Source organism: Notamacropus eugenii, chromosome 5, assembly GCF_028372415.1.
Source record: "Notamacropus eugenii isolate mMacEug1 chromosome 5, mMacEug1.pri_v2, whole genome shotgun sequence".
NCBI classification, from domain to species: domain Eukaryota; kingdom Metazoa; phylum Chordata; class Mammalia; order Diprotodontia; family Macropodidae; genus Notamacropus; species Notamacropus eugenii.
The window spans coordinates 48650002-48672236 of record NC_092876.1 but is presented as its reverse complement, the minus strand read 5'-3'; the positions used below and the strand labels follow the sequence as shown (position 1 = coordinate 48672236).

Below are 22235 nucleotides of genomic sequence, written 5' to 3'. Positions count from 1 at the left end.
AGCAGAGATACTGGAGTGACTTGTCATTTCCTTGTCCAGATCATATTACAGATGAGGAAACTAAGGCAAACAGGGTGAAGTGACTTGCCCAGAGCCACAGAGATAGGAAGCTTCTGAGGCTAGATTTGAATTCAGGTCTTCTTGACTCCAGGCCTGGCACTCTATCTACTGTGCCACCTAGCTGCTCTGGCATACAGCACGTGCTTAATAAATGCTTGTTGTCTCTTTCAAGGTAGAGATATAACTGAGGTAATAATGGCTGCAGGGCATTGTAGTCCATCAGATCATTTACATAGGACTGCTTTGAGAGCTTTAAAGGTGATAACAGAAAAACTGTAAACCAAATAACTCTGGGCCCGATGTGGAAATTACATAAGAGAATCCTCCCAAGTTTTAGTTGCTTAAAGAGTTCCTAGGTTTGGGGTTGCTGGGATCATACCTGACAAAAAGTGGGACTATCAAGTTCCACATGTGATATTAGCACCAATGTGAGATGTTGCCTCTGTCTTCAATGACTGTCTCTCCTCCCTGCAATGCCCCCTCCCTGAAAACCCCCCACCCCCAGCGATGCAGCCAATCTGGTCGCTTGTCTTTTTACACAAACGTGTCAGCTCCCATCTCCACGCTGATGTTGGCTAGCCCACACACCTGGGATGCACTCCTGCCTCACTTCTGTCTCATGGAATCTCTCCTCCTTCTAAGACACAGCTCAAGCACTATCTCTCCCAAACTACCTTGTATCTGATTTACATAGATTGTATTGCTCTCAACTTCCCTCTGGCTTGAAAAGTAAGATAGGGAGTCTTTGCTACGCTTCCCAGTGAGAAGCAGCTTGCTTGTGAGTCCGCTGGATGAAGTAGAGTTCCCTGACATCTGAAGAGCTGGCTGGGGTGAGGAGAAGCTCCTTAGATCACCCACAAGAGCTGAGGTCCTTGTCAGCTCTCTGTTTTGGGGGCACTGCTTGCCACTGAATAAGAGTAACACTTCAACTGCCTGCCATGGGTGGCAGAGCTGGCCACTGTTTAGTGGTCTGGGAATAACACAGAAGGTGATGATGTACCAGATTCTAGGGATCCCGGACAGCAAAGCCTGTCTCCCAGCATCACCAAGTGCTTCAGACACATGGGTTTCCCTACTCGTTTCCTCCCTCTTAGGTTTCAGTGTGTGCTCACCACCTCCATGGACACTGTGTGCCTTGGGGGAAGGCTATGAGCTTGAGCAAATTTCTGTATTTTGGTTATTCCTTCTCTTAAGTAAACGTTATCAGTATTATTGCTCTGACTTAATCACTGAGTGAGCATTTCATGTTTAAGAATTAATGATATTCACTTCGTGGTCTGTATCCCAAAGAGATAATAAAAAAGGGAAAAGGACCAACATGTACAAAGATAATTATAGTGGTTCTTGTTGTGGTGGCCAAGAACTGGAAATCGAGGGGATGCTAATCAGCTGGAGAATGGCTGAACAAGTTGTGGTATATGAATGCAATGGAATACTATTGTGCGGAGCAGGCAAACAGAAAAACCTGGAAAGACTTGTATGAATTGATATTGACTGAGGTGGGCACAACTAGGGGAGCACTGCACACAGTAACAGCCACAGTGTGTGACTGATTTGGACAGACTCAGCTCTTCTCAGCAATGCAAGGACCTGAGACAACTCCGAAAGATTTACAATGGAAAATGCCATCCACATCCAAAGAAGAAAGTATGGAGTCTGAATGCAAAGTGAAGCAGACTATCTTCTGGTTTTTTTCGTTTCTTCTTTCTTGTGGTTCCTCTCACTGGCTCTAATTCTTCTTTACAACATGATTAATGTAAAAATATATTTAATATAAGTGTATATGTAGAGCCTATTATCAGACTGCATGCCATCTTGGGGAGTAGAGGAAGGGAGAGAAAATTTAGAACTTAAAATCTTATAGAACTGAATGTTGGAAACTAAAAATAAATTTTAAAAAAGAATTAATGGTATTAAGAGTGTCCAAAATAAGAGCCAATGGTGTCACGGTGACTGATTTCCTATAAATGGGAAGCACATCAGTAGGGGCTCAGAAGCTCCACTTAGCAAGAGGATATCTTTCCCACACACCTCAGATTCTGACAGTTTAAGTTTTAACCTTGAGGTTATGGTCATTGTAGGACCCTCACTGGGGAAAAAACCTCAAACTTTCCAATGCGAGGGTTGATTTTGGTAAGTGAGCCAGACTTACAAGCGATTAGCTAAATATCATGGCCACTGGCTACACTGTGTGAAGCTACTACCATGAGCGTCAGAAGCAGGACATGAACCCAGGTTTTCCTGATGTCAAGCCCTGGAGTTGGACAGGATGACCTCTAAGGTCTCTTCTAGCTCTTAATTCTATGCTCCCTATAAGCCAGAGCAAACCACTGCCCCTTCTGTCCCACAGCCCCAGCCCCGGGCACCCACCTGATGCGACCAGCCAGCAGCATGGCCAGAAGACAGGTGAGCAGGCCCAAAGCCACCACCATCACCTGGTGGCTCTGCCCCAAGTCCCAGGCCTCAGAGAGCTTCTCCAGCACATGCTCGGGAAGCAGGTGGAGCAGCTGCTGCCAGCCCAGGGCCCCTGGATCAGCACTGGTGTTGGACGATGCCGAGGTCCCAGGGGAAGAGACGTTTCCTCCTGCCAGCAGAGCAGGGGTCCAGGAGGCAGCTGGGGAGAAGGAATGGCCGGAGCCATACAGGGCAGTGACTAGCAGGAAGCTGCAGATCAGGAAGGCGAGGAAGCGGAGGAGGATGACCTGGACTGGAGCGGTCACTGGTGAAGAACAGAAGCTCTGAGGAGGAGAAAAGGAAAAGAATTGAGGACTAAAGCACCAGGCTTGGGGGTCAGAGTCTAGGGCACAGCTTCCAAAGAGCTCACTGCAGGGTCCGGGTCCAGAAGATATGGAGGAGAACAGGGAGGGCAGAGAAGGACTGGACAGCACCCAGGACGTTCTCAAATCTCTCCCAGAGGAGCCTGATTCACACAGTGAACTCCTTTTGTCTCTGTCAGAGGTGTGAGTGACTCTCCAGGGGAGGTTCTATAATTCTACCAGATCACACCCCAGCTAGCAAGTGGGGAAGAGGGAGGATGGAGAGAAGAAGGGGTTCACAAGGAAGAGACTTCGCTCCTGCACACAAAATCTAAATTGGAAGAGACTTTAGGGGCCAGGTAGTCCAACCCCTTCATTTTACAGATGGGGAAACTGAGGCTCAGAAAAGGGAATGGACTTCCCTAAGGTCAAAAGAATAGTTAAAGGGCTGGAATTTGAACCCTGGTCCCAACCCCAAATTAGTACTCTGTTCCACTATGCCCTCCTACTCAGAAATGTCTTTTTGTGGTTTCATAATCTCACCCTGTAGAGTTTCCAACCAATTTCCAATCCTGCCCTTTGGAACTCTGGCAATGTGATTTTACTGATCCTTTATCCAAAACTTCTGAAATCTGCTCTCCTGAAGCCTAAGGGGTCTGTACTTGGGTAATGGCCATTCCCATTTCTTACTAAATCAGTTACACCTCAGTTTTCCTACACAAAAAATGGGAAATGCATTGGGTACATTACAGCAGAGGTGTCAAACACTAGGTCCATTCCCCAACAAGATTAAAATATAATGGGGAAATGTCTAATAAAATCAATAAAAACACAATAGAACATAAACTTTATTATGTGGTTTTCTATAGGCAGCTAAGCGTTGTACTAAAGTGCTGGGCGTGGAGTTGGGAAGACCTGAGTCCAAGTGTTCCCACCTTGGAACCTTCTAAGCTGTCTGACCCTGGAAAAGTCAATGAACCTTTGTTTGCCTTAGTTTCCTTAAGAGTAAAATGGGGATGGTATTACTATGAGGATCAAATGAGATAATACTTATAAAGTGCATACTACAGGGCCTGGCACATAGAAGTCACCATATAAAGGCTTATTACCTTCCCTTATTGCCCTTTTCTAAGTCCATCCCACAAGGACCCTTATGTATGGTTTTGGCAGCTAGGTGGCTCCATAGTCAGGAAGCCTCATCTTCCTGAGTTCAAATCTAGCCTCAGGAGCCTTCCTCAGCTGTATGACCCTGGGCAAGTCACTTTACCCTGTTGGCCTTAGTTTTTTTGTGACCCAAATGGGGTCACAAAGAGTCAGACAGGACTGAAATGTCTGAACAACAACCACATTATAGGCTACACAGGCTTCAGTGGGCTGGTGTGGGAATCTAACCACTATCGTTAATATTGTTATGAGAAAATCCCTTTCAAATTTCAAATGACCACCTTTTGAGTAAACTGTGACATCACAAGAACCCAGAGTCCCTTCTCCTCTACCTGCATATAGGTCTTGTCGGTCTCCCGCCGCTTGAACTGGTGGCTGAGCAGCAGAGCCCGCAACTGCCGGTTTTGGTGTTTGATGTAATATTCCACAGCTGCCTGGCAGGGCCGGCACAGCTTATACATCTGTTCCAGATGGTGTCTGTAGACTTCAATTTCCTCATCATATTTACCCTGTGGAGAATAGAGGCTTTGCATTGGAGAGGGAAATAATGAGATGGCACTCCAAACTCCACCTACGGGCACTGTAGAAGAAGAAGATGGAGGAAGGAACATGGAAGGGGAGAGGAAGACAGAGGAAAGAGGAAGGAGGACTGGGGAGAAGAGGGGAAGGCAGAGAGCTAAGATGCTCTCAGGCTGCTGAGTTTCATCCTAGAGGTTGTCTTGGACAGTCAAACTGCAAAATCTCAGACCTAGAAGGGACCTCGATGGCCATCATGATACAGTGGAAAGAGCCCTGGCTCTGAGGTCAGAGGACCTGAGTTCAAATCCTACTTCTGATGCTGACTGCTTATGTGACTTTGGTCAATTCACCTGACCAATGCGATCTGTAAAATGAAGGAGCTAGATGGATGTGATGGCCTTTGATAACCCTTCCTGGTCAAAATCAATGATCCATCTAGTCCAACCCACCCTTGAATATGCATCCTTTTTTATGATGTCCTTACGAAATTGAAAGCAAAAAGCCACTAACTAGGGGCCAATTTTTTTCCTTGAAAAAATAAATAAAATGGACAAGCCATTAGCTAATTTATTTTAAAAAAGAAAACCAAATGACCAGTACCAAAAACGAAAATGGTGAATTCACAACATAAAGAGGAAATAAAAGCCATCATTAGAAGCTATTTTGTCCAATTACATGCCAATAAAATGGACAATTTAAAAGAAGTGGATGAATATTTACAAAAATGTAAATTACCCATATTAGCAGGAAATAGAATACTTAAATAACCTGATCTTAGAAAAAGAAACTGAAGGAGTCATAAATGAACTCCCAAAGAAAAAAACTCAGGCTCAGAAGGATTCATAAATGAATCCTACCAAACATTTAAAGAACAATTAATTTCAATTTCAGGAAAGTAAGGAGTGCCAGCAAATTCCTTCTTCAACACAAATATAATCTTGATACCTAACCCAAATAGTCAAAACAGAGAAAAAAACCTACAGACCAATTTCCTTAACGAATACTGATGCAAAAATGTTAAATGAAAGATTAGCAAGATCACAGCAAGATATCTCAGAGATCATACACCGTTTCCAGCTTCGATTTGTACCAGGAATGCAGGTCTGATTTAATATTAAGTAACAAAACCAACAAAAAATCATGATTCTTTCAAATAGCTACAGAAAAGGTTTTGACAAAACATGACACCCAAGTGAAGCATCAGAATAAATGGTGCTTTTCTTGAAATTCTCAAAATCTTTGCCCCGGAAAGGTCTGCAGGGAGGAGAGGCCAGCCCTCCCGGTGGCAGCCCATTGTGCCAGGGGCCAGCACTGACTGACGAGCTGTGGCCGACATCAAGTCAAAATCTGCCTCTGTGTAACTTCCCCTCATTGTTGCTGACGACAAGGGTGAATCCTTCCAAGAGACGGCCCTTCAAATGCCTGAAGACACCAACACATTCTGCATGCCCCCATTCCCTCTCTTCTCCAGCCCCAGTGACCACTGATCCTCACGGGGCATGGGCTTGAGATTCCTTTAACAATGATGATGATATTACATGCAGAGGCGTTAAGGCTGGCTGGGTGCTTCACTAACATTGTCTTATTTGATTTCTCACAACAACCCTGTAAAGTAGATGCTATTGTTTCCATTTCACAGGTGAGGACACTGAGACTGAGGAAGGTTAAATAACCTACCCCCAGTTACAGTGACCTGAGTGCCTGAGGCAGGATTCAGACTCAGATCCTCCTTACCCCAGCACTTCATTTGTTGTACCACCAAGCTGACATAATGTCTCCGGACAAGGCCACAAGACACCCCTGGCCTTGCAGCTCCTCCAAAGAGGCTCTGTTTTCTTTTCTCTTGCCCACAGGCCCCCTGGGGGCTTTGAAGGGTTATGTCTAAGAGATGGTGCCATGAACAAATAGCTCAGTCTCAGAAAAAAGGATGAGGGTGGCTACAGGACTGTAGGAGGGAGCCTCACACTTGGTATGTCTGTCCTACCTCAGAGGACACTGAGATACGGGGAGTCATCTTTGCCCATGCTCAGGGAAGGCCCTAAGGGTATCATCCAGTCCCCCAATGTGGGTGGCTTTCTACCCTCTGCTCAATGACCTCTCCTGGTGCAGTCGCAGAGGAAGGTCCCCACCCCCCATTTCCATGGAAACAGGGAACTCATCAGCCTTGCCAAGCCAGGCAGCAAGAGCAAGATCTTATCCTTCCTCAGCAAGGCGGCTCTCCCTCCTTCCCCTTGGCTCCCGGCTTTTCTCTCTCCGTCTCCCAGCTGGCCCCTCCCCTCTCTGTTTCTGTCCTCAGAGATGTCCTCTCCAGCTCTTGATGTTCCCTCTGGGCCTGCCAGGTACCTCATGGCCCTTCCCCTGTACTTGGCAGAGGCGGGTGGGAAAAGCCTTGGCCTTAGTCCTTCTTCCCTCTTTTCCCAGGCTCAGCAACATCACCTGCCACAGAGATGCCTGGGGCACCTCTGTCTTGCCCAGATGTCTTCCTTAGGTCAGCAAGTGGGCGGGTCCCAGTTAGCACCACATTCCCAGCCTAGGAATGCAGCTTCCTGCAAGAAGGGCATTTCAAGGCAGTTCTGAATGGCTAGAAAGATGGCTGCCCAGCGAGGCTAACAGGCAGCCTGGGTAAATGCTGGCGAGGAAAACTCCCAGGTGCAAACAAAGCAGGGAGTCCCTGATGAGGATTGGTTGGAGGAACCAGGAACGTTTAGCCTGAAGTACAAAAGATTCAGGGGCACAAGACAACATCTAAAGGGTCATCGTATAGGAGGGATTCACTGAGGACCCTGGATTTAAAGCTGCAAGGAACCTCAGACAACATCTAGGCCAATCTCCTCAAATGGAGGTGCACACAAGAGACTGGCCCAGGGTCAAACAATAAATCCAGCTTCTTCTCTACTCTTCTGCTGGTCCCTCTGCTTGGTCCCAGAGCACAGACTAGGAGATGAGGGAGACAAAGAGACAAAACCATGAGCATTACCCAAGAGGACAGCAGGCACCCTGGGGAGATAGCGGGCTCCCCTCCTCAGGCACCACTGGGCAGTGGCTGAACAGACACTTGCTGGGCAAATGTGGTAGGGACTCTCCTTCTGGGTATAAGTTGGCCTGGACAGTGCCTTCCAACTCTATAATTCAATGAAGTCTTACAAACACAATACTAGACAGCTGCTTACCAGTGTCTGGTGTGCTGTCTCCCCCATTACCCCATGATCTCCAAGGGCAGGGATTGTCTTCACATCCCCAGTGAGCACATACAGTAGGTGTTTAATAATGTTTGCTGACTAACTCAACATTGGAGATGTTGGAGAGAGGATTCTCGCATAGGCTGGACCAGAAGCCTCTGGCCTTCCCTCCAGCCTTCAGATTCTGTGGTCCTCCAAGTCTGACTGGGAGAGCCAAGTGGGAGGCTCCTCTGACTCCCTGATGCAGTGGCAGAGAGAAGAGGAAAGGGATAAGGAAGCACACAGTGCCAAGGAGCTGACTGGTTATTGGTCGAGACACTGCCGGCAATCAGTCAATAAACCCTTATTAAGCACCTACTATGTGCCAGGTCCTGTCCTAAGTCCTATGGAGGTAAATAAAGCTCTGAAGGAGCTCCAGTCCCATGGGGGTGACAGTGTGTAAACAACTCCACACAAACTATAGGCGGAGCAAACTGGAAACCGTCATCATGAGAAGGCCCTAGAACTAAGGGGCCAGGCAAAGGAGCTGGAATTTAGCTGGGACTTGAAGCAACCACGTCCTTCACTTTTAGTGTTAGCCTCTGAGCTGGGAAGACCTGGGTTCAAATTCTGACTCTGACCCTATTAACTGCATGAGCACAAGCAAGTGACTGAGCCTCTGAACTTTAGCTTTCTCATCTGTAAATGCCATGCACTATTGTCGCGGTTGTCCTTGGACCCTAGAAAGCCCCTCGGCCACACTCTGGGCTGCTTCTCCTGACCACCAGGGGGCTCTCCCAGAAGGGGGAGGCCTCCCTCCCACAGCCATCCATTAGCCCAGTCCCTGCTGTGTGGGGCACTGTGCAAGGGGCTGGGGACACAAAGACAAAAGCGGGACAGCCCCACCCCGTGCCTTTCCTGCACAGCCCAGGCCTAGAAAGCCAAACCTCTGTGTCTCCTCTCTGTCTGCGCTCTCCTCCCCCTACCAGGAAACAGGCTCCATCCCCACTGGCCTGGGCAGGGGGCTGTGACAACAACCCAGGCCAGGTCAGATGCCTGCGCCCTTTCCCAGGCCCTCCTGGGGGGAAGATGCAGGGGAGCACAGATGCTGAGCCCTCCCAGACACAGAGGTTCACTGGCCTTGGGGCCCGTAGCTCCCACTCCTGAAACAAAAGCCACTTTGTGTCTGGGAGGAAGGCCTCTGGCAAGCGCCTGCCTGGTTACCATGGCAGCCTGCTCCCAGCAGCAGCCTGATGCTGGTACAAACCAGTCACCTTGCACAATGGGGGGAGGGAGGGGAGGCCTACACAGAAACAGCACATCCAGGAATGCTGGGGCAGGCAAGGTAGGGGACATCAAGTATTCCGGCCCAGAAAGGCCCTAAGATGATAGATTTTGGGCCACAAGAGACCTCAGAAGCATCTAATCCAATGTCCTCCTCATTTTACAGATGGAGAAATGGAGGCCAGAGAGGTTAACACACAGGGTGTAAGTGATGGAGTCAGGATCTGCATGAAGGTCCTGACTCCAAAGCCAGTACTTTCTCCACTACTTCTACAGGGCCCACTCTGTGCCAGGCACTGTGCTCAGTACTCTCATAAGTTTCTCCGATCCTCATGACAATCCTGGCAGGTAAAGGCTGTTGTTATCCCCATCTTACAGATGAAGAAACGAAGCAAGCAGGGCTTAAGTGACTTGCCCAGAGCCCCTGAAAGCGTCCAACGCTGGATTTGAATTTGTCTTCTGGCCTCCAGGCCCAGCCACCAGCAGCCTCTGGTAAGCCCATCGCAATCTAACACAGGAAGCATGTAGGCACCAGAGACGTGGAGAGAGGCAAGAGGGAGGAGACCAGGCACTGGGGACCAAGGGGCTGCCAATAGGCTCACCTCAACCAATTAAAAAAAGCTTTTCCCAATGGTAAGAGTCACCACATCCCAAACAGCCACCGTCACCTCCCCCACCTCACCTCTTCTCTGGGGGCGAAGGATGCCAGCTGCTTGATCTTGGTCGTCTGATGGTTGTTACATTTCTTACATAGCAGGACCTGGCTGCTCACCCACTGCTGGGGCTGGGGGCTGTCACAGAACGGGGAAGCATTGGTCACCACATGGTTCAGATGCTCCAGGTACTGGGCAGGGATGGGCTTGTTGTAGTCACCGTTCTGTGGGGGAGGAGAGGGAAGATACAGTCAAAGGGGACGGGCAGGGGGGAGGGGCAGCACGTCTCCCTCCTCCTAGCCTTTGGCAGGGGCACCAGTCCTGCTTTGTTTTGTGCCCGAAGAGCTTATCATCCATGGGAGGGACAGATGACAGAACCGGATAAGGACACACATGATGACTGGGAGAACATGAGACACAAGGGGAACCGCAGAGGCATCTTATCCAATCTCCTCATCTTACAGATGAAGAAAGGGATCTCGCTCCATCTCCCAAGAAAGGCGGTATCACTAGGGGCACCTGTAGCAGGTGACACAAGAACCAGGCCTTGAAGGAGGTCAGCCATTCTTTGAGATGGGGGCAGAGGGGTCACAGGCAAACAGTCAGGGCAAAAGTCAGAAGATCAGAGACAGAACAGAGGCTTGCGTCTGGGGAACAACTAGGAGCCAGTGTGGCTAAAACAAGCACACTGAGAGCAAAATGGGATGGAAGAAGAGAAGGACTTGGGACCCAAAACCATCTCATCGAAGGGACAGGCCTCATCTGCCCAGTCCAAGCCATGTGCAAAGGTATAAGGTTCAGCACCCACAAGGAGCCTACATCCTGAGAAGGGCAGGCAAAAGACAGGGATGAAGGCAAATGGCTGCTGAGGGCAAAGGACCAGACTGGCTGGGGTGTCAGTAAATAAGGGGAGGGGAGAGACAGAGATAGCGATGGAAACAGAGAGATGGAGGGAGAGACAAAGAGAAGAATGAAGACAGAGAGACAGACAGAAAAAGATGGAGACAGAGACAGAGGCAGAAAGAGACATACACAGAGATGGAGAGACAAACAGAGGGAGGAAGATACAGAGAGAGAGCTGGAGACAGGCAGAGATCATTTTCAGGAAAGTGTGGGGGAGGAGAAAATGAGGTATCCTTGAATCCCTTTGAGCCTGGGAGTGACAAGGTCAGAGCTGTGCATTATGGATTCTTCTGGCATCCCCATGTGAGATGCTGAAGGCAGGGGGCCAGGCCAGGGAAGAGGTGAAAGGGCCCTAAATCTGGGAGAAGGCAAAGAGGAGGGGCCAGATGTGAGAACTTCTGTGGAGACAGCCAACCAAGGTGACAGGTATGGAAATGAGAGAGTGCCCCTTGGCTGGGAGTGGGAGGGGAATCAGGCAGGTGATTCCTGCAGATTCCAAGGCAGCCATCTGCTACAGGTGGTACAGAGAGCAGGCTTGGGCAATCCCACTCATCCAAGAGAGGAGAGGCTGGGGGTGGCAGGAAGTAGGGACAAGAACTGAGGGCCCTACCTCCCACAGGAAGCAATACCCACCCAAGGACCTGACTCCATTAACTGGGAGACAAGTGGGAAGGATAGCAAACAACCACCCTCATTCTGGGTAAAACCTAAAAAGCAGATCCTGTCCTGAAGGAGCTTACATACATTCTAATGGGAGAGAAAACCTAAGTATGTCCACAATGCACGCAGGACAAGAAGAGTTTTAGCCACGCCCCCAACCCCCCCACCCCGGAGCCGCTGTGGACAGATTCCCCCAGACCCCCCAGCCCCACTCTCTAAGGGCCCTACCTCCTGGAAGCCATTGTACTGTTCACAGTTGGGGCAATCCCAGCAGTTCCGGTTCCCATAGGGCACCACGGTGTCCTGGTTACAGAACCAGCAGTTGACAGTTGTGTGTGTTGGCTTTTTCCTAAACATAAGAGAGAGAGTAAGTCGTGGCAGAGCAACCTCAGTGTTTCCCACCTTTAGAATGGAGGCACACCCATCAGCTGCTCCATGTCTCTGGGCCTTAGCTTCCTCATCTGTGGAGGAAGCTCTCCACACATTATACCACTGCCCTCGTCCAAACATTCGAACATTTCAGGGAGGAAACAGAGGGAGAGCATGAAGGCAGATGGTCCCGGGACATGGCCCCACAAAGAAAGGAGAAGACACCTTCCCAGAGGAGGAGAGGCGCCCCTGCAGCACCTCTTTCTAACGAGCAACTCAGCTGCTTCCTGACTGACACAGTCTGGGGCCTAGGCTGCAGGCCCAGGAGAGCACCCAGGGACGCTGGGAGAGCAAAGCAAAGGTCAGACTCACCCTCTTCTGATCCCTAAACTCTGCCAGATCCTCCTGAAGCCCTGGAGCTTCTGGAAGTCCAAGTCTGGGTGCTCAGACATGGTCACTGAGTCCTGTATGGGACCAGGCCACCTTCCTAGACTCCGAAAGCACAGCCCAGGGGTTTTCCTAATGCTGTCTGCCGAAGGAAACAGTGCTGCTTGATGCAAAAACAAGTGAAATAAATACAAGAGTCTGGCCCAAGGCTGCTGGACAGCTGTCCTAACCTGACAGCAAGGCCTCCCACTGCTCTACTCCCCATTGGTCAGTCCCCTTGCTGCGTACCCGTGTGTGACAGGTGGGTGATCAGCAGATAATCCCAAACCCAGACACTAGGGGATCTGTGCTGGGGGACACCAGCTGCTCAGCCTCAATGCTGGTGGGCTCAACTGGGACCAGAAGGAAGGGCAACTGGACGGACACATTCTCAGCTCTGGAAGCCTAAAAGTAATATGACCACTTTTTAAAACATCAACTTTGCACAAGGAAGGCATTCTGGGAGCTCCAATGGGATCCAGCTCACTGCTGTGAGGAGCAGCTCTGGGTGAATACCAATCTCTGCTAAGTGTCTGGCACATAGTGGGTGCTTAATAAATGACCCCAGGGTCATTTATTATATCTCCTGCCCCAATGCTCCTGAGACAATGGGTATCCTGGGTTCTGAGCTGCAACCAAGGAGGCCAAACCCATGGAGGAAAAATGGCAGAGTCAGGCAGCATTGCCTTGGGGGCTGGGAAGGAACAAGCATTTATATAGGGCCTACTATGTCCCATTTGAACTCTCATTTGACCCTCAAAACATCCCTATTTTCAGATGAACCAACTGAGTCAGATGGAGATGAAGTGACCGGCCTTTGGTCACAAAGCCAGTCTGAGGCTAAGTTTGAACTGAAATCTTCTTGACTCCAAGCCCAGAGCTCTACCCACTGCTCCATCCAGCTGCTTATTTGAGGAAAGAGGTAAAGAGTGATGTACTTGGCCAGCTTTCACAGATCAGCTTTAAAAATAGAAGAGAGGACCTTCAATGCCATTTTGCAGATGAGGAAACTGAGGACCAGAGCTATGAAATAACTTGGTCACATATGTGCATAGCTGATATACCTGAAGTAAGATCTGAACTCAGGAAGACCTGACTGCTTGTCCAATTCTCTATCTCCTACGCAATGCAGAACACATTTTAAGCATTCTAAATGGGGAAACACTGAGAGCAGCTAGGTGGCACAGTGAATAGAATATTGGGTCTGGAGTCAGGAAGACTCATCCTCCTAGATTCAAATCCGGCCTCAGATGCTTACTAGCTGTGTGACTTTAGGCAAGTCACTTAACCCTGTTTGCCTCAGTTTCCTCAGCTGTAAAATGAGCTGCAGAAGGAAATGGCAGCCCATTTGGGGTTTTCTTAGCAAAGATACTAGATGGTTTGCCATTTACTTCTCCAGCTCATTTTACAGCTGAGGAAACTGAGACAAACTGGACACAACTGAAAATGACTGAACAACAATAATTGATCCTTGTGGGTTACGAGTCCCAGAACCAGGCAGAGATGGGGGCAATAGCTGGATTCTGCCAAAGATAACCCACACTTCCAAGCATCAGCATCCTCTCCTGCCAATTCCCTTTTCTTCAGATTTTTTTTGGGGGGGGATCAGACTTGTGTTTTCATTGGCAGAATGAAACTCCCCTCACAATGGAAGTCAGCACCTGCTCTGAAATTTTTAATCTTACCGAGCTTCCTGAGGTCTAGATACTATGGATCAGAGATGGGACTTGAAACCAGGTCTTTCTGCCTCTAATTCACTTCACCTGAAAGTCTTCAGACTATTATCCAATTCCAATCACTCAACATTTAGGAAGGCAGGTTTTATATTGTCTACAAAACCCAAATGAAACAATCCCTGATCTCCGAGAGCTCCCCATCTGCTGGGGAGAAACAACCAACACGTGGATAAGAACCTAACAAACGCCTGCAAAGAAGGAAGGTGAGAAGGAATTGCAGACAAGCAGGACAGCTTTGAGAGCTACACACTGAATTTAGAGCAAGCTGAACCTAAGAGCATTAACATTTCTGGGACCATCTGTGTTGTCCCATCCCACAACGAGGACAGAAATGCTTGTCTTACTGGGTGTTTAATTTGAGAACCAAACATTTAAAATATGGAAGAAGCAAATACAAAATAATTTTGGGAGGGGGGAGAGAACCAGGCTGTGCCTCCTCCCATCTGGACAGAGTTGCCCCCTCATCCCAGAGAGAGGGTAACGTCTTGGAGGAGCAGGGCCTTTGCTTTGCATCACCAGCACCCATCACAGGGCCCAGCAGGTAATAGGTGCTTATAAGCAGGTGCTGTTATTATTCCCATTTTGCAGAGGAGGAAACTGAGGCAGAGGTGAAACAACTTGCCCAGGGTCACACAGCCAGTCTGAGGCCATATCTGAACTTACATTTTCCCAACTCCACAACCAGTGCTCTGTACCACCTGACAGTAACTCCCTGCCAGGGATGCTGGGAGGATCCAATGACACTATATTTGTTAAGCACTCATCACAGTGCGTGGCACGCAGGCACTCTATCAATGCGCCTCCCCTCTTCTGGATGAGCAGTGTGGAAATCAAGGGGGATGCACTTCCTTCACTCTGCATCTCCATTTCCTCTACCATTGTCTTTTGTGGGTATGAGTCCTGAATCTCTAATTAGATTATAAATTCCCTGAAGACATGTGCAAATCTTAAGCTTTTCCAAGGGTCTAGGGTTTCTCCCAAAGCTCCAAGTGCCTGGTACAGGCCTCTGGCCACAGCATGCCCTCGGCAGTCGACTATCTCCCACGTATCCTTCATCCTCCCACCCCAAGGGCACCACTTTCTAACCACTGCACAGGCAGAAACATTCCACAGCATTCTTCCCTAGTCCCAAAGCACCTCCATGTGCCTCCCCCTGCCACCAGGACAAAAAACAAATCTGGTTGGCTGATGAACAAATACGAGAGGACACGAGAAGGGCAAAGAGATGCCCCCAAGAGCTGAGGATGAGACAATTCTGGGGCTGAAGTTCTCCTGTCTCCCCTTGCTCTGAGAAATCCAGCTAGGTCTCTGTGCATCACAGGCTCCCTATGAATTCGGTAGGCACAGTCTACCTGGTACTGGGGCTCCCCAAGTCCTGAGCTTCTGCTCCTCACCTCCTGACTGGCTGCTAAAGAAATGGTTCCAAATGTCACAAAATGATGCAGAACCTGGCTGTGAACAAGGGAAGGGGGGGAGAGAGGAGCCACTGCACCTGCTCCAGGAATTCCCAGGAGACAGGTGGATCACAGCTTTATTGTCAGCCCTTTCTATTTACTGAGAAGGCACTTTCAGGCAAGGATACATACGCCCCTCTGCACCTAGGAATCTCCCAATGGCCCTGATTTTGGTGGCCCCCTGGGAAGTGATAGCCTCTACCAGCTCTAAACCTTGGGTCTCAGCACCAGCCCTTGGGGCTTCTTCCAGGTTGAGATGAGAGCCAACTTCCAGAAGGCCTGGGATGGAGACATCTCCCACACAGGATAAGAGGATCAGGAACCATAACTTGTCATTGGTTCCCTTTAAAAACATTGGTCTCAGGAGGGATCCCCAGCACCTACAAGGTCTAAAGGTAGCCATTCTATTCAGCCCTTTCACTTTAAAATAAAAGAATGTAATTAATACACCTTTACTCTCTCCCTCTCTACCTACTCCTGAACCACAGAAAAACTTCTGGCCCGGTCTAACATCCTGACCTGGCTTCTGCTGCTTAGAACCCAAGCACTCTGTTTATTAGGATTATTTGAACATGGCCACACAGCAGCCAGCTTTCTCCCTGCCAGGGACCTGAGGCTCCTGCCATGCTCCTCAGCACCTAGTCTGGGCTCACGTCATGAGCGGGCCCCCCAGGACCCTCCTATCTGGCACAGGCTCCCCAAAGAATGAAACTTGCCCTGAGAGAGCAGGTTTGAAGATGGGGAGATGGGGGGAAGGGCTGTGGCTCAGATCCAGAAACACCTGTTCCTGAGCGGCCCTCCTTGCCAGGCTATCAAAGGTCCCTCAGAAAATCACAGGCATGAGAACAGGGATGATAAAATGCCACTATCTTCTCCAACTCCAGCCCCCAAATCCCACCTGGCACTTCCCCATCATCTTAGCAACTCCGCCTTTGCTTCCTCCTCTGGAAAGGGTGGGTGGGCCCACTCCCCGTCCCTGTAACACCCCAGAGAGCCTGTCCCTGGCAACACAAGCCCCAGGGGTTGGCTCCCCAGGAAGATGCAGGCCTCGATGTCAGCAGCAGCATCACAGGATTTACAGACCAATCAAATTATCTGAATTATCTATTATCTGATCTTCACAAGAGTCCTGTTGTGTAGGCACTATTATCCCCATTTGCTAGATAAGGAAACAGAGGCTGAGGGGAAGTGACTTGCCCAGGGTTGCCTGGCCTCCAAGTAGAGTACTCTCTAACCACTGCCCCATCTAAGAGTCTTTAGGGTGATTGAAAATCTACCTAAGACCAATGAAAATAAGTTCTGTTTTCTATTGTGTTTTTAACCACTAAGCCTAGTCTACCAGGGTCATGAAAAATAAAGTCGTTTAGGAAAATAGAGGAAAGGGACTATGCCCCAGCACCTGTCCGTGTCCCTGGAAAGAAAACTGAGTTTGAGGTCAAAGGGTCCTGATTCTGCAGCATGACCTTGGCCAGAAGCTGAGCCTGTAAGATAGGAGGCTTGGATCAGATGCCTTCAAGCTCTCAGGTCTATGGGCTGTCACCCATTCCCCCAAGAGGCTCCACAGACTGCTCAGAGTCAGTTGCCACTAGCCAGAATGAAGGATGGTTAGAGAAATGCCATCTTGGATCTGATTACTGGGCCACAGAACTCAGGAAAGAGGAGCCACAAGAGGGAATGCCCTCCAAGAACTTGACTGCAAAAGGTTAGGGATGTTCCCTCCCCCTTCTTAAATTCACCCCAACTTCAAATCTGTGTCATTTGGAAGATGAGTTCCGAGCCCCTACTCCTTCATCCCCTGGCCAATGCTCACTGGAGTTCGAGGTCTCTGCTCCCGAGTCGGGCAATATTTTTATCAATGACTTGGATGGAGGCCTAAATGTCTCGCTCATCAAATCTGCCAATGGCCCAGAGCTTCTGGGCAAAGCTGATACCAAGTGACTCAACCAGGATCCAAAAGATCTCAACAGACTAGAATGTTACTGAATCTATTTAATAAGAAGCAATGTCAAGTCTTATGCTTGGCTCCAAAAAAATTCCCTTTACAAGAACAAGATGGGGGGAGTGGAATTGGACAGCAGCTGGATAGTGCTATGGCCAGCGAGAATGGGGATGGGAGGTCAAGCTGAGGTAAAGGAGTCCAGAGAGTGCTGACACCCTTTGCCCTCTGTCTGGTAAGAGTGGGTTCACTTCTGGCCACCTCATCTTAAGATGATCAATGAAAAGTAAGAGAATAAGCCTGGGGGAGACTGCAGGGCTGCCATGAGATGTTCTCTCCAAGGGAAGGACTAGCCTTGTTCTGCTTGGCCTCAGAAAAGAACAAAAAAGCAAGGGGAGAAGTGTTGGAGAGGTAGATTAGGTTTCCTGATGTGGAAAAACTTCCCAACAACTAATTAGCAGCATCCCCAAGTGGAAAGGGCCACCCGGGGAGGCGGGGGATTCCCCTCACTTTGAGCACAGGCTGGATGACCACTTGTTAGGCAGGTCTGGGATGGACTCAGTGACCAGTGAGATCTTCTCTAACTTGGAGTCTGGGAATTCTGAACACCCAAAGCCCAGGGCAGATCCGCACATCTCAACCAGACAAGTTCAGACTCTTCACTCCCTGAGAGAACCAGGGACAGTTCTAAGGGACGCAGCCTGGCCTTAATTCTGACGAGCTGGAGCTGCAGCATTCCTGTGCTCAAACCTCTTCTGTGGCTCCCACAAAGTGGACTTCTCTAACTTTATTCCATCTTGTAACTGCCCTCAGCTACTCTAGACAAAATGAACAACTCTCTGACACCAACCTCTTCCAAAACAAAAGCCCACAACCTTGCATTCTCACACCATCATACTTCTGCTGATGTATTTCCTCATCTCTATTACCAATAAATAAAACAAATACTTACTAAGGGCCAGAGATACAAAGAAAAAACAGTCATGAAAATCAGTTCCTAACCTCAAGAGGTAGACAACACGAAATATGCAAGTGTGCATGCGCACACAAGTTGTTCAGTCATTTTTAATCTTGCCCCACTCTTTGTGACCCCATTTGGAGTTCTCTCAGCAAAGATACTGGAGTGGTTTGCCATTTCCTTCTCCAGTTCATTTTACAGATGAGAAAATGGAGGCAAAGATGGTACAGTGACTTCCCCAGGGTCATACAGCTAGTGTCTGAGGCCAGATTCAAACTCATGAAGAGCAGTCTTCCCAACTCTAGCCCTAGTGCTCTACTTTACAACTTGGCCAAATAAATACAAGGGAGATAATCTGGGTAGGAAAGCGTTAGCATCTGGAGGGTAAGAAGGAATCAAGAAAGGATTCTAACAGGAGGTAACATTTGAGCTGAGCTCTAGAGGGAAACAAGGGATTCTAAGAGGCAGATGAGGAGGGAGGGCATTCTCAGCATGGGCACAGCCAGTGCAAAGGCATGGCATTCTTACCTATGCCTTAAAGTCTAACTCAAAAATCACCTCCTCCAGGAAGCCTTCCCTGATCCCTGGAGTTGAGACATCAACTTGCTCCTCAGACTTCAATGAAGCGCCAGAGTTTGGGGGGTTGGAGCCTTTTCCCCTAACTTATTGGGCAAATTCCTTGAGCTAATGTTTGTTGATTTCATCAATCCCAAGAGGCCCAAGACTTTTACATAAATGGGGGAAAACCCACCTGCACATCATTAATAGGAAGGGGGCAGGAAGCACAAAAGTGGCCACTAACCCCCCTCCAGGAGAAGCAGGTCAAACAATAAATATTAAACACCTACTGTATGCCAGATACTCGGGAGCAGAAGACAAGAAAGGCTAGTCTTACATCCTGCCATTCGGGGGGGGAGGGAGGGGGGGTAAACAAAAGAACGGATGACAAGGTGCAAAGGGCTGGCTCTGGGGCCAATCCCCCCCTTCAATGCCTGCTGCCTGGTGGCCTTTGGTGAGCGGCCTCATCTCCTCATCTGTAAAGGGACGGGTCAGCCCAGAGGCTGAGGAGGCCCTTCCAGAGCTAGAGCTGGTCTGCAGTCCTAATGTGCACAGATTAAACACAAAGTCAGCACAACATGGGTGGGGAGACCCCAGCAGCTACAGTCTGGAAAGCCAGAAAGATCTCAGGCAGGAGGCAGCTTCTTTCTCTCCAGGGGCTTGATGTGATCTTCAACAATGGACATGAAATGCCAGACCCCAATACTGAAAGCTGGAAGGGGCCTCATTTTACACATGGGGAAGCTGAGGCCTAGCAGATTCCCAGAGGCCCTCTGACTTCAGAGAGAGGCATTTAGTCCAACCCCACATTTTTATAGGTGAGGCTACTGAGGCCAAGAGAGAAGAAAATGGCTTATCTAAGGTTGCAGAGGCCATAAACTGCAGAGCCAATATATGAACCTATGTCCTCTCAACCCACAACTCATCGTTCTTTCTGATCATACAGGTGTGTGTGTATATGTATACGTACACGCATACACACGTACACACATGTCAGAGGTGGTTTAGTATAGTGGAGATATAAACCTGTCCTGGCAACCAGCAAGAAGTAACGCAGTCCCAACTGAAGACCAAGCTGGCTGTGACTGTCGCCATCTCTGGGCCCCAGACAACTCTCTAAGATTGGAAATTGTGAAAAGCATCAAGTATGGCGTCAGGAAGACCTGAGCTCAAATCTGGCCTCAGTCACCTACTAGCAGAGTCACTCTGGGCAAGTCACCTAAGCTCTGTGTAACTCAGTTTTCCCAACTGGGGAAAAGGGAAGGGAACACACATTTATTCACATAGCACCACTTATGTGTCAGGCACTGTACTAAATGCTTTACAACTATCTCATCCTCCCACCAACACTGGGAGGGAGATGTTGTTATCCCCGCATTACAGCTGAGGAAACTAAGGCAAACAGAGATCCCACCTGATCATAAGGTATTATTCTCATGATAAGTTGCTGTGTTCTTTTTGCTAACATCTTATTTAAAATTTTTGCATCATATTCATTAGAGAAATTGGTCTATAATTTTCTTTCTGTTTTAGCTCTGCCTGGTTTAAGTATCAGGACCATATTTGTCTCATAAAAAGAGTTTGGGAGGACTCCACCAATTTTCCCAAATAGTTTATATATGGTATTGGAATCAACTGTTCTTTATATGGCTGATAGAATTCACTTGTAAATACATTTGGCCCTAGGGTTATTTACATATTTAACTTCCTCTTCTGTTAATCTGGGCAATTTGTATTTTTAAAAGTATTTATCCATTTCACACAGCCAAATTTGAACTCTGGCCCTCCTGACTCTGGGCCCCTCACTCTGGAATTGCATTCATATAGTCCTTGGGTTTGTTTTGGCAGGTAAGCCCCCAAGTATTTTGTAGTGTTTACCACAGCTTTAAATGGGATTTCTCTTTCTATCTCTTGCTGTTGGATTTTGTTAGTAACATGTAGAAATCCAGATGATTTATGTGGGTTTATTTTGTAACCTGCAACTTTGCTATCGGTGTTTATTATTTCAAGTAGTTTTTCACTTGATTCTCTAAGTACATCATCACGCCATCTGCAAAGACAGATAACTTGGTTTCTTCTTTGCCTATTCTAATTCCTTCAATTCCTTTTTCTTCTCTGATTGCGAAAGTTAACATTTCTAGTGCCATACTGAATAACAGCAGTGATAAGGAACATCCTTATTTCACCCCTGATCTTACTGGAAATACATCTAGCTTGTCCTCATTGAATATAATGCTTGCTGATGGTTTTAGGTAGATACTGCTTATTATTTCAAGGAAGGCTCCATTTATTCCTATGCTCCCCAGTGTTTTCAACAGAAATAGATGTTGCATTTTGTCAAAAGCTTTTTCTGCATTTATTGAGATAATCATATGGTTTCTGTTAGGTTTGTTGCTGATATGCTCAATAATGCTGATGCTTTTCCTAATATTGAATCAGCCCTGCATTTCTGGTATCGGGATTAGGGAGTTCATTGATGGCTTGTTCAATTTCTTTTTCTGAGATGGGGTTATTTAAGTATTTAACTTCCTCTTCTGTTAATCTGGGCAATTTGTATTTTTAAAAATATTCATCCATTTCATTTGGACTGTCAAATTTCTGGGCATACAGCTAGGCAAAGTAATTTCTAATTACTGTTTTAATTTGCTCCTTGTTGGAGGTGAGTTTGCCCTTTTCATTTTTGATACTGAACTTGGTTCTCTGCTGTCTTTTTTTAATCAAATTGACCAATTTTTTTCCTAAGACCAGCTCTTAGTTTTATTTATTAGGTTTAACAGTTTTCTTAATTTCAGTTTTATCAATGTCTCCTCTGATTGGGCCCCTCACTCTGTCCACTGTGCCAACAGCTGCCTCTGACAGCACCTTCCTCTGGGGGCTGGTGTGAGATCCCGTTAGCAAGGGTCGGCACAGTGCCCAGCACACAGTAGGTCCTTACTAAACACTGGTTTCCTCTCTTCCTATCTGCAATGATGAAGGCCATGCACCCTTCCACAGTAGATGACATCACAGGTGCAGCCTTGGCCTATTCCAAAGCACTTAGTAAAGAGGCTAATTTCACTTAAAAAGGAAGAAGTGAGGGAGGAAGGCCCATCTCATTCCTCCTTTTGAAGAGAGAAGGGACATTTTCACAAGGACTCAAGTTCCCTAAATTGTCTTAAGAATTCCCACAACGTTCACTTTCCCTCTAGTACAATAACAGCAAAGTGCTTTACCAAGTGTTTATTTGATTCTGGGACCTTCCAGGTGTATAACCAAGAGAAGGGCTTTTTGACTTCCTACCCTAAAGCCAAATGCCAGGCCTGAGACAGACAGGAAACCCCCTGCCCTGCCCCGGAAGGCTGCCACCCTCGCACTGCTGGGACTCTCCAGTGTATCACCCAGTGAGATGGTACCTGTAGGTGCAGTGGGCCTGAGGGCAGGAAGACCTGAGGTGAAATCTGTTCTCAAACACTTACTGGCAAGTCACTTCACCTCTGTTGGCCTCAGTTTCCCCAACTACAAAATGGGAACACTAACAGCACCTACCTCCCAGAGTTGAGAATCAAAGGAGCTAATGTTTGGAAAGCACTTAGCCTTTGCCCCCCAGGGTGGCCTCTGCCCATTTTCTACAACTTTTCATCCAAAGCCCCCCCCAAAGAACC

At 48.1% G+C, this 22235-nt stretch overlaps 1 protein-coding gene across 2 annotated transcripts in view; it reads right to left on the bottom strand.

Annotated features, from left to right (window-relative positions):
• The window catches only part of TMEM201 (transmembrane protein 201), a 57659-nt gene that overhangs the window by 31567 nt on the left and 3857 nt on the right, over window positions 1-22235 (bottom strand). For both annotated transcript variants that reach the window (XM_072608793.1, XM_072608792.1), the window contains exons 2-5: window positions 11386-11506; window positions 9624-9818; window positions 4313-4489; window positions 2431-2798 (exon numbers count right to left, since the gene is read on the bottom strand). In XM_072608793.1, the coding sequence (XP_072464894.1) occupies window positions 2431-2798; window positions 4313-4489; window positions 9624-9818; window positions 11386-11506 (861 nt within the window). The remainder of the gene's footprint in view (window positions 1-2430; window positions 2799-4312; window positions 4490-9623; window positions 9819-11385; window positions 11507-22235) is intronic.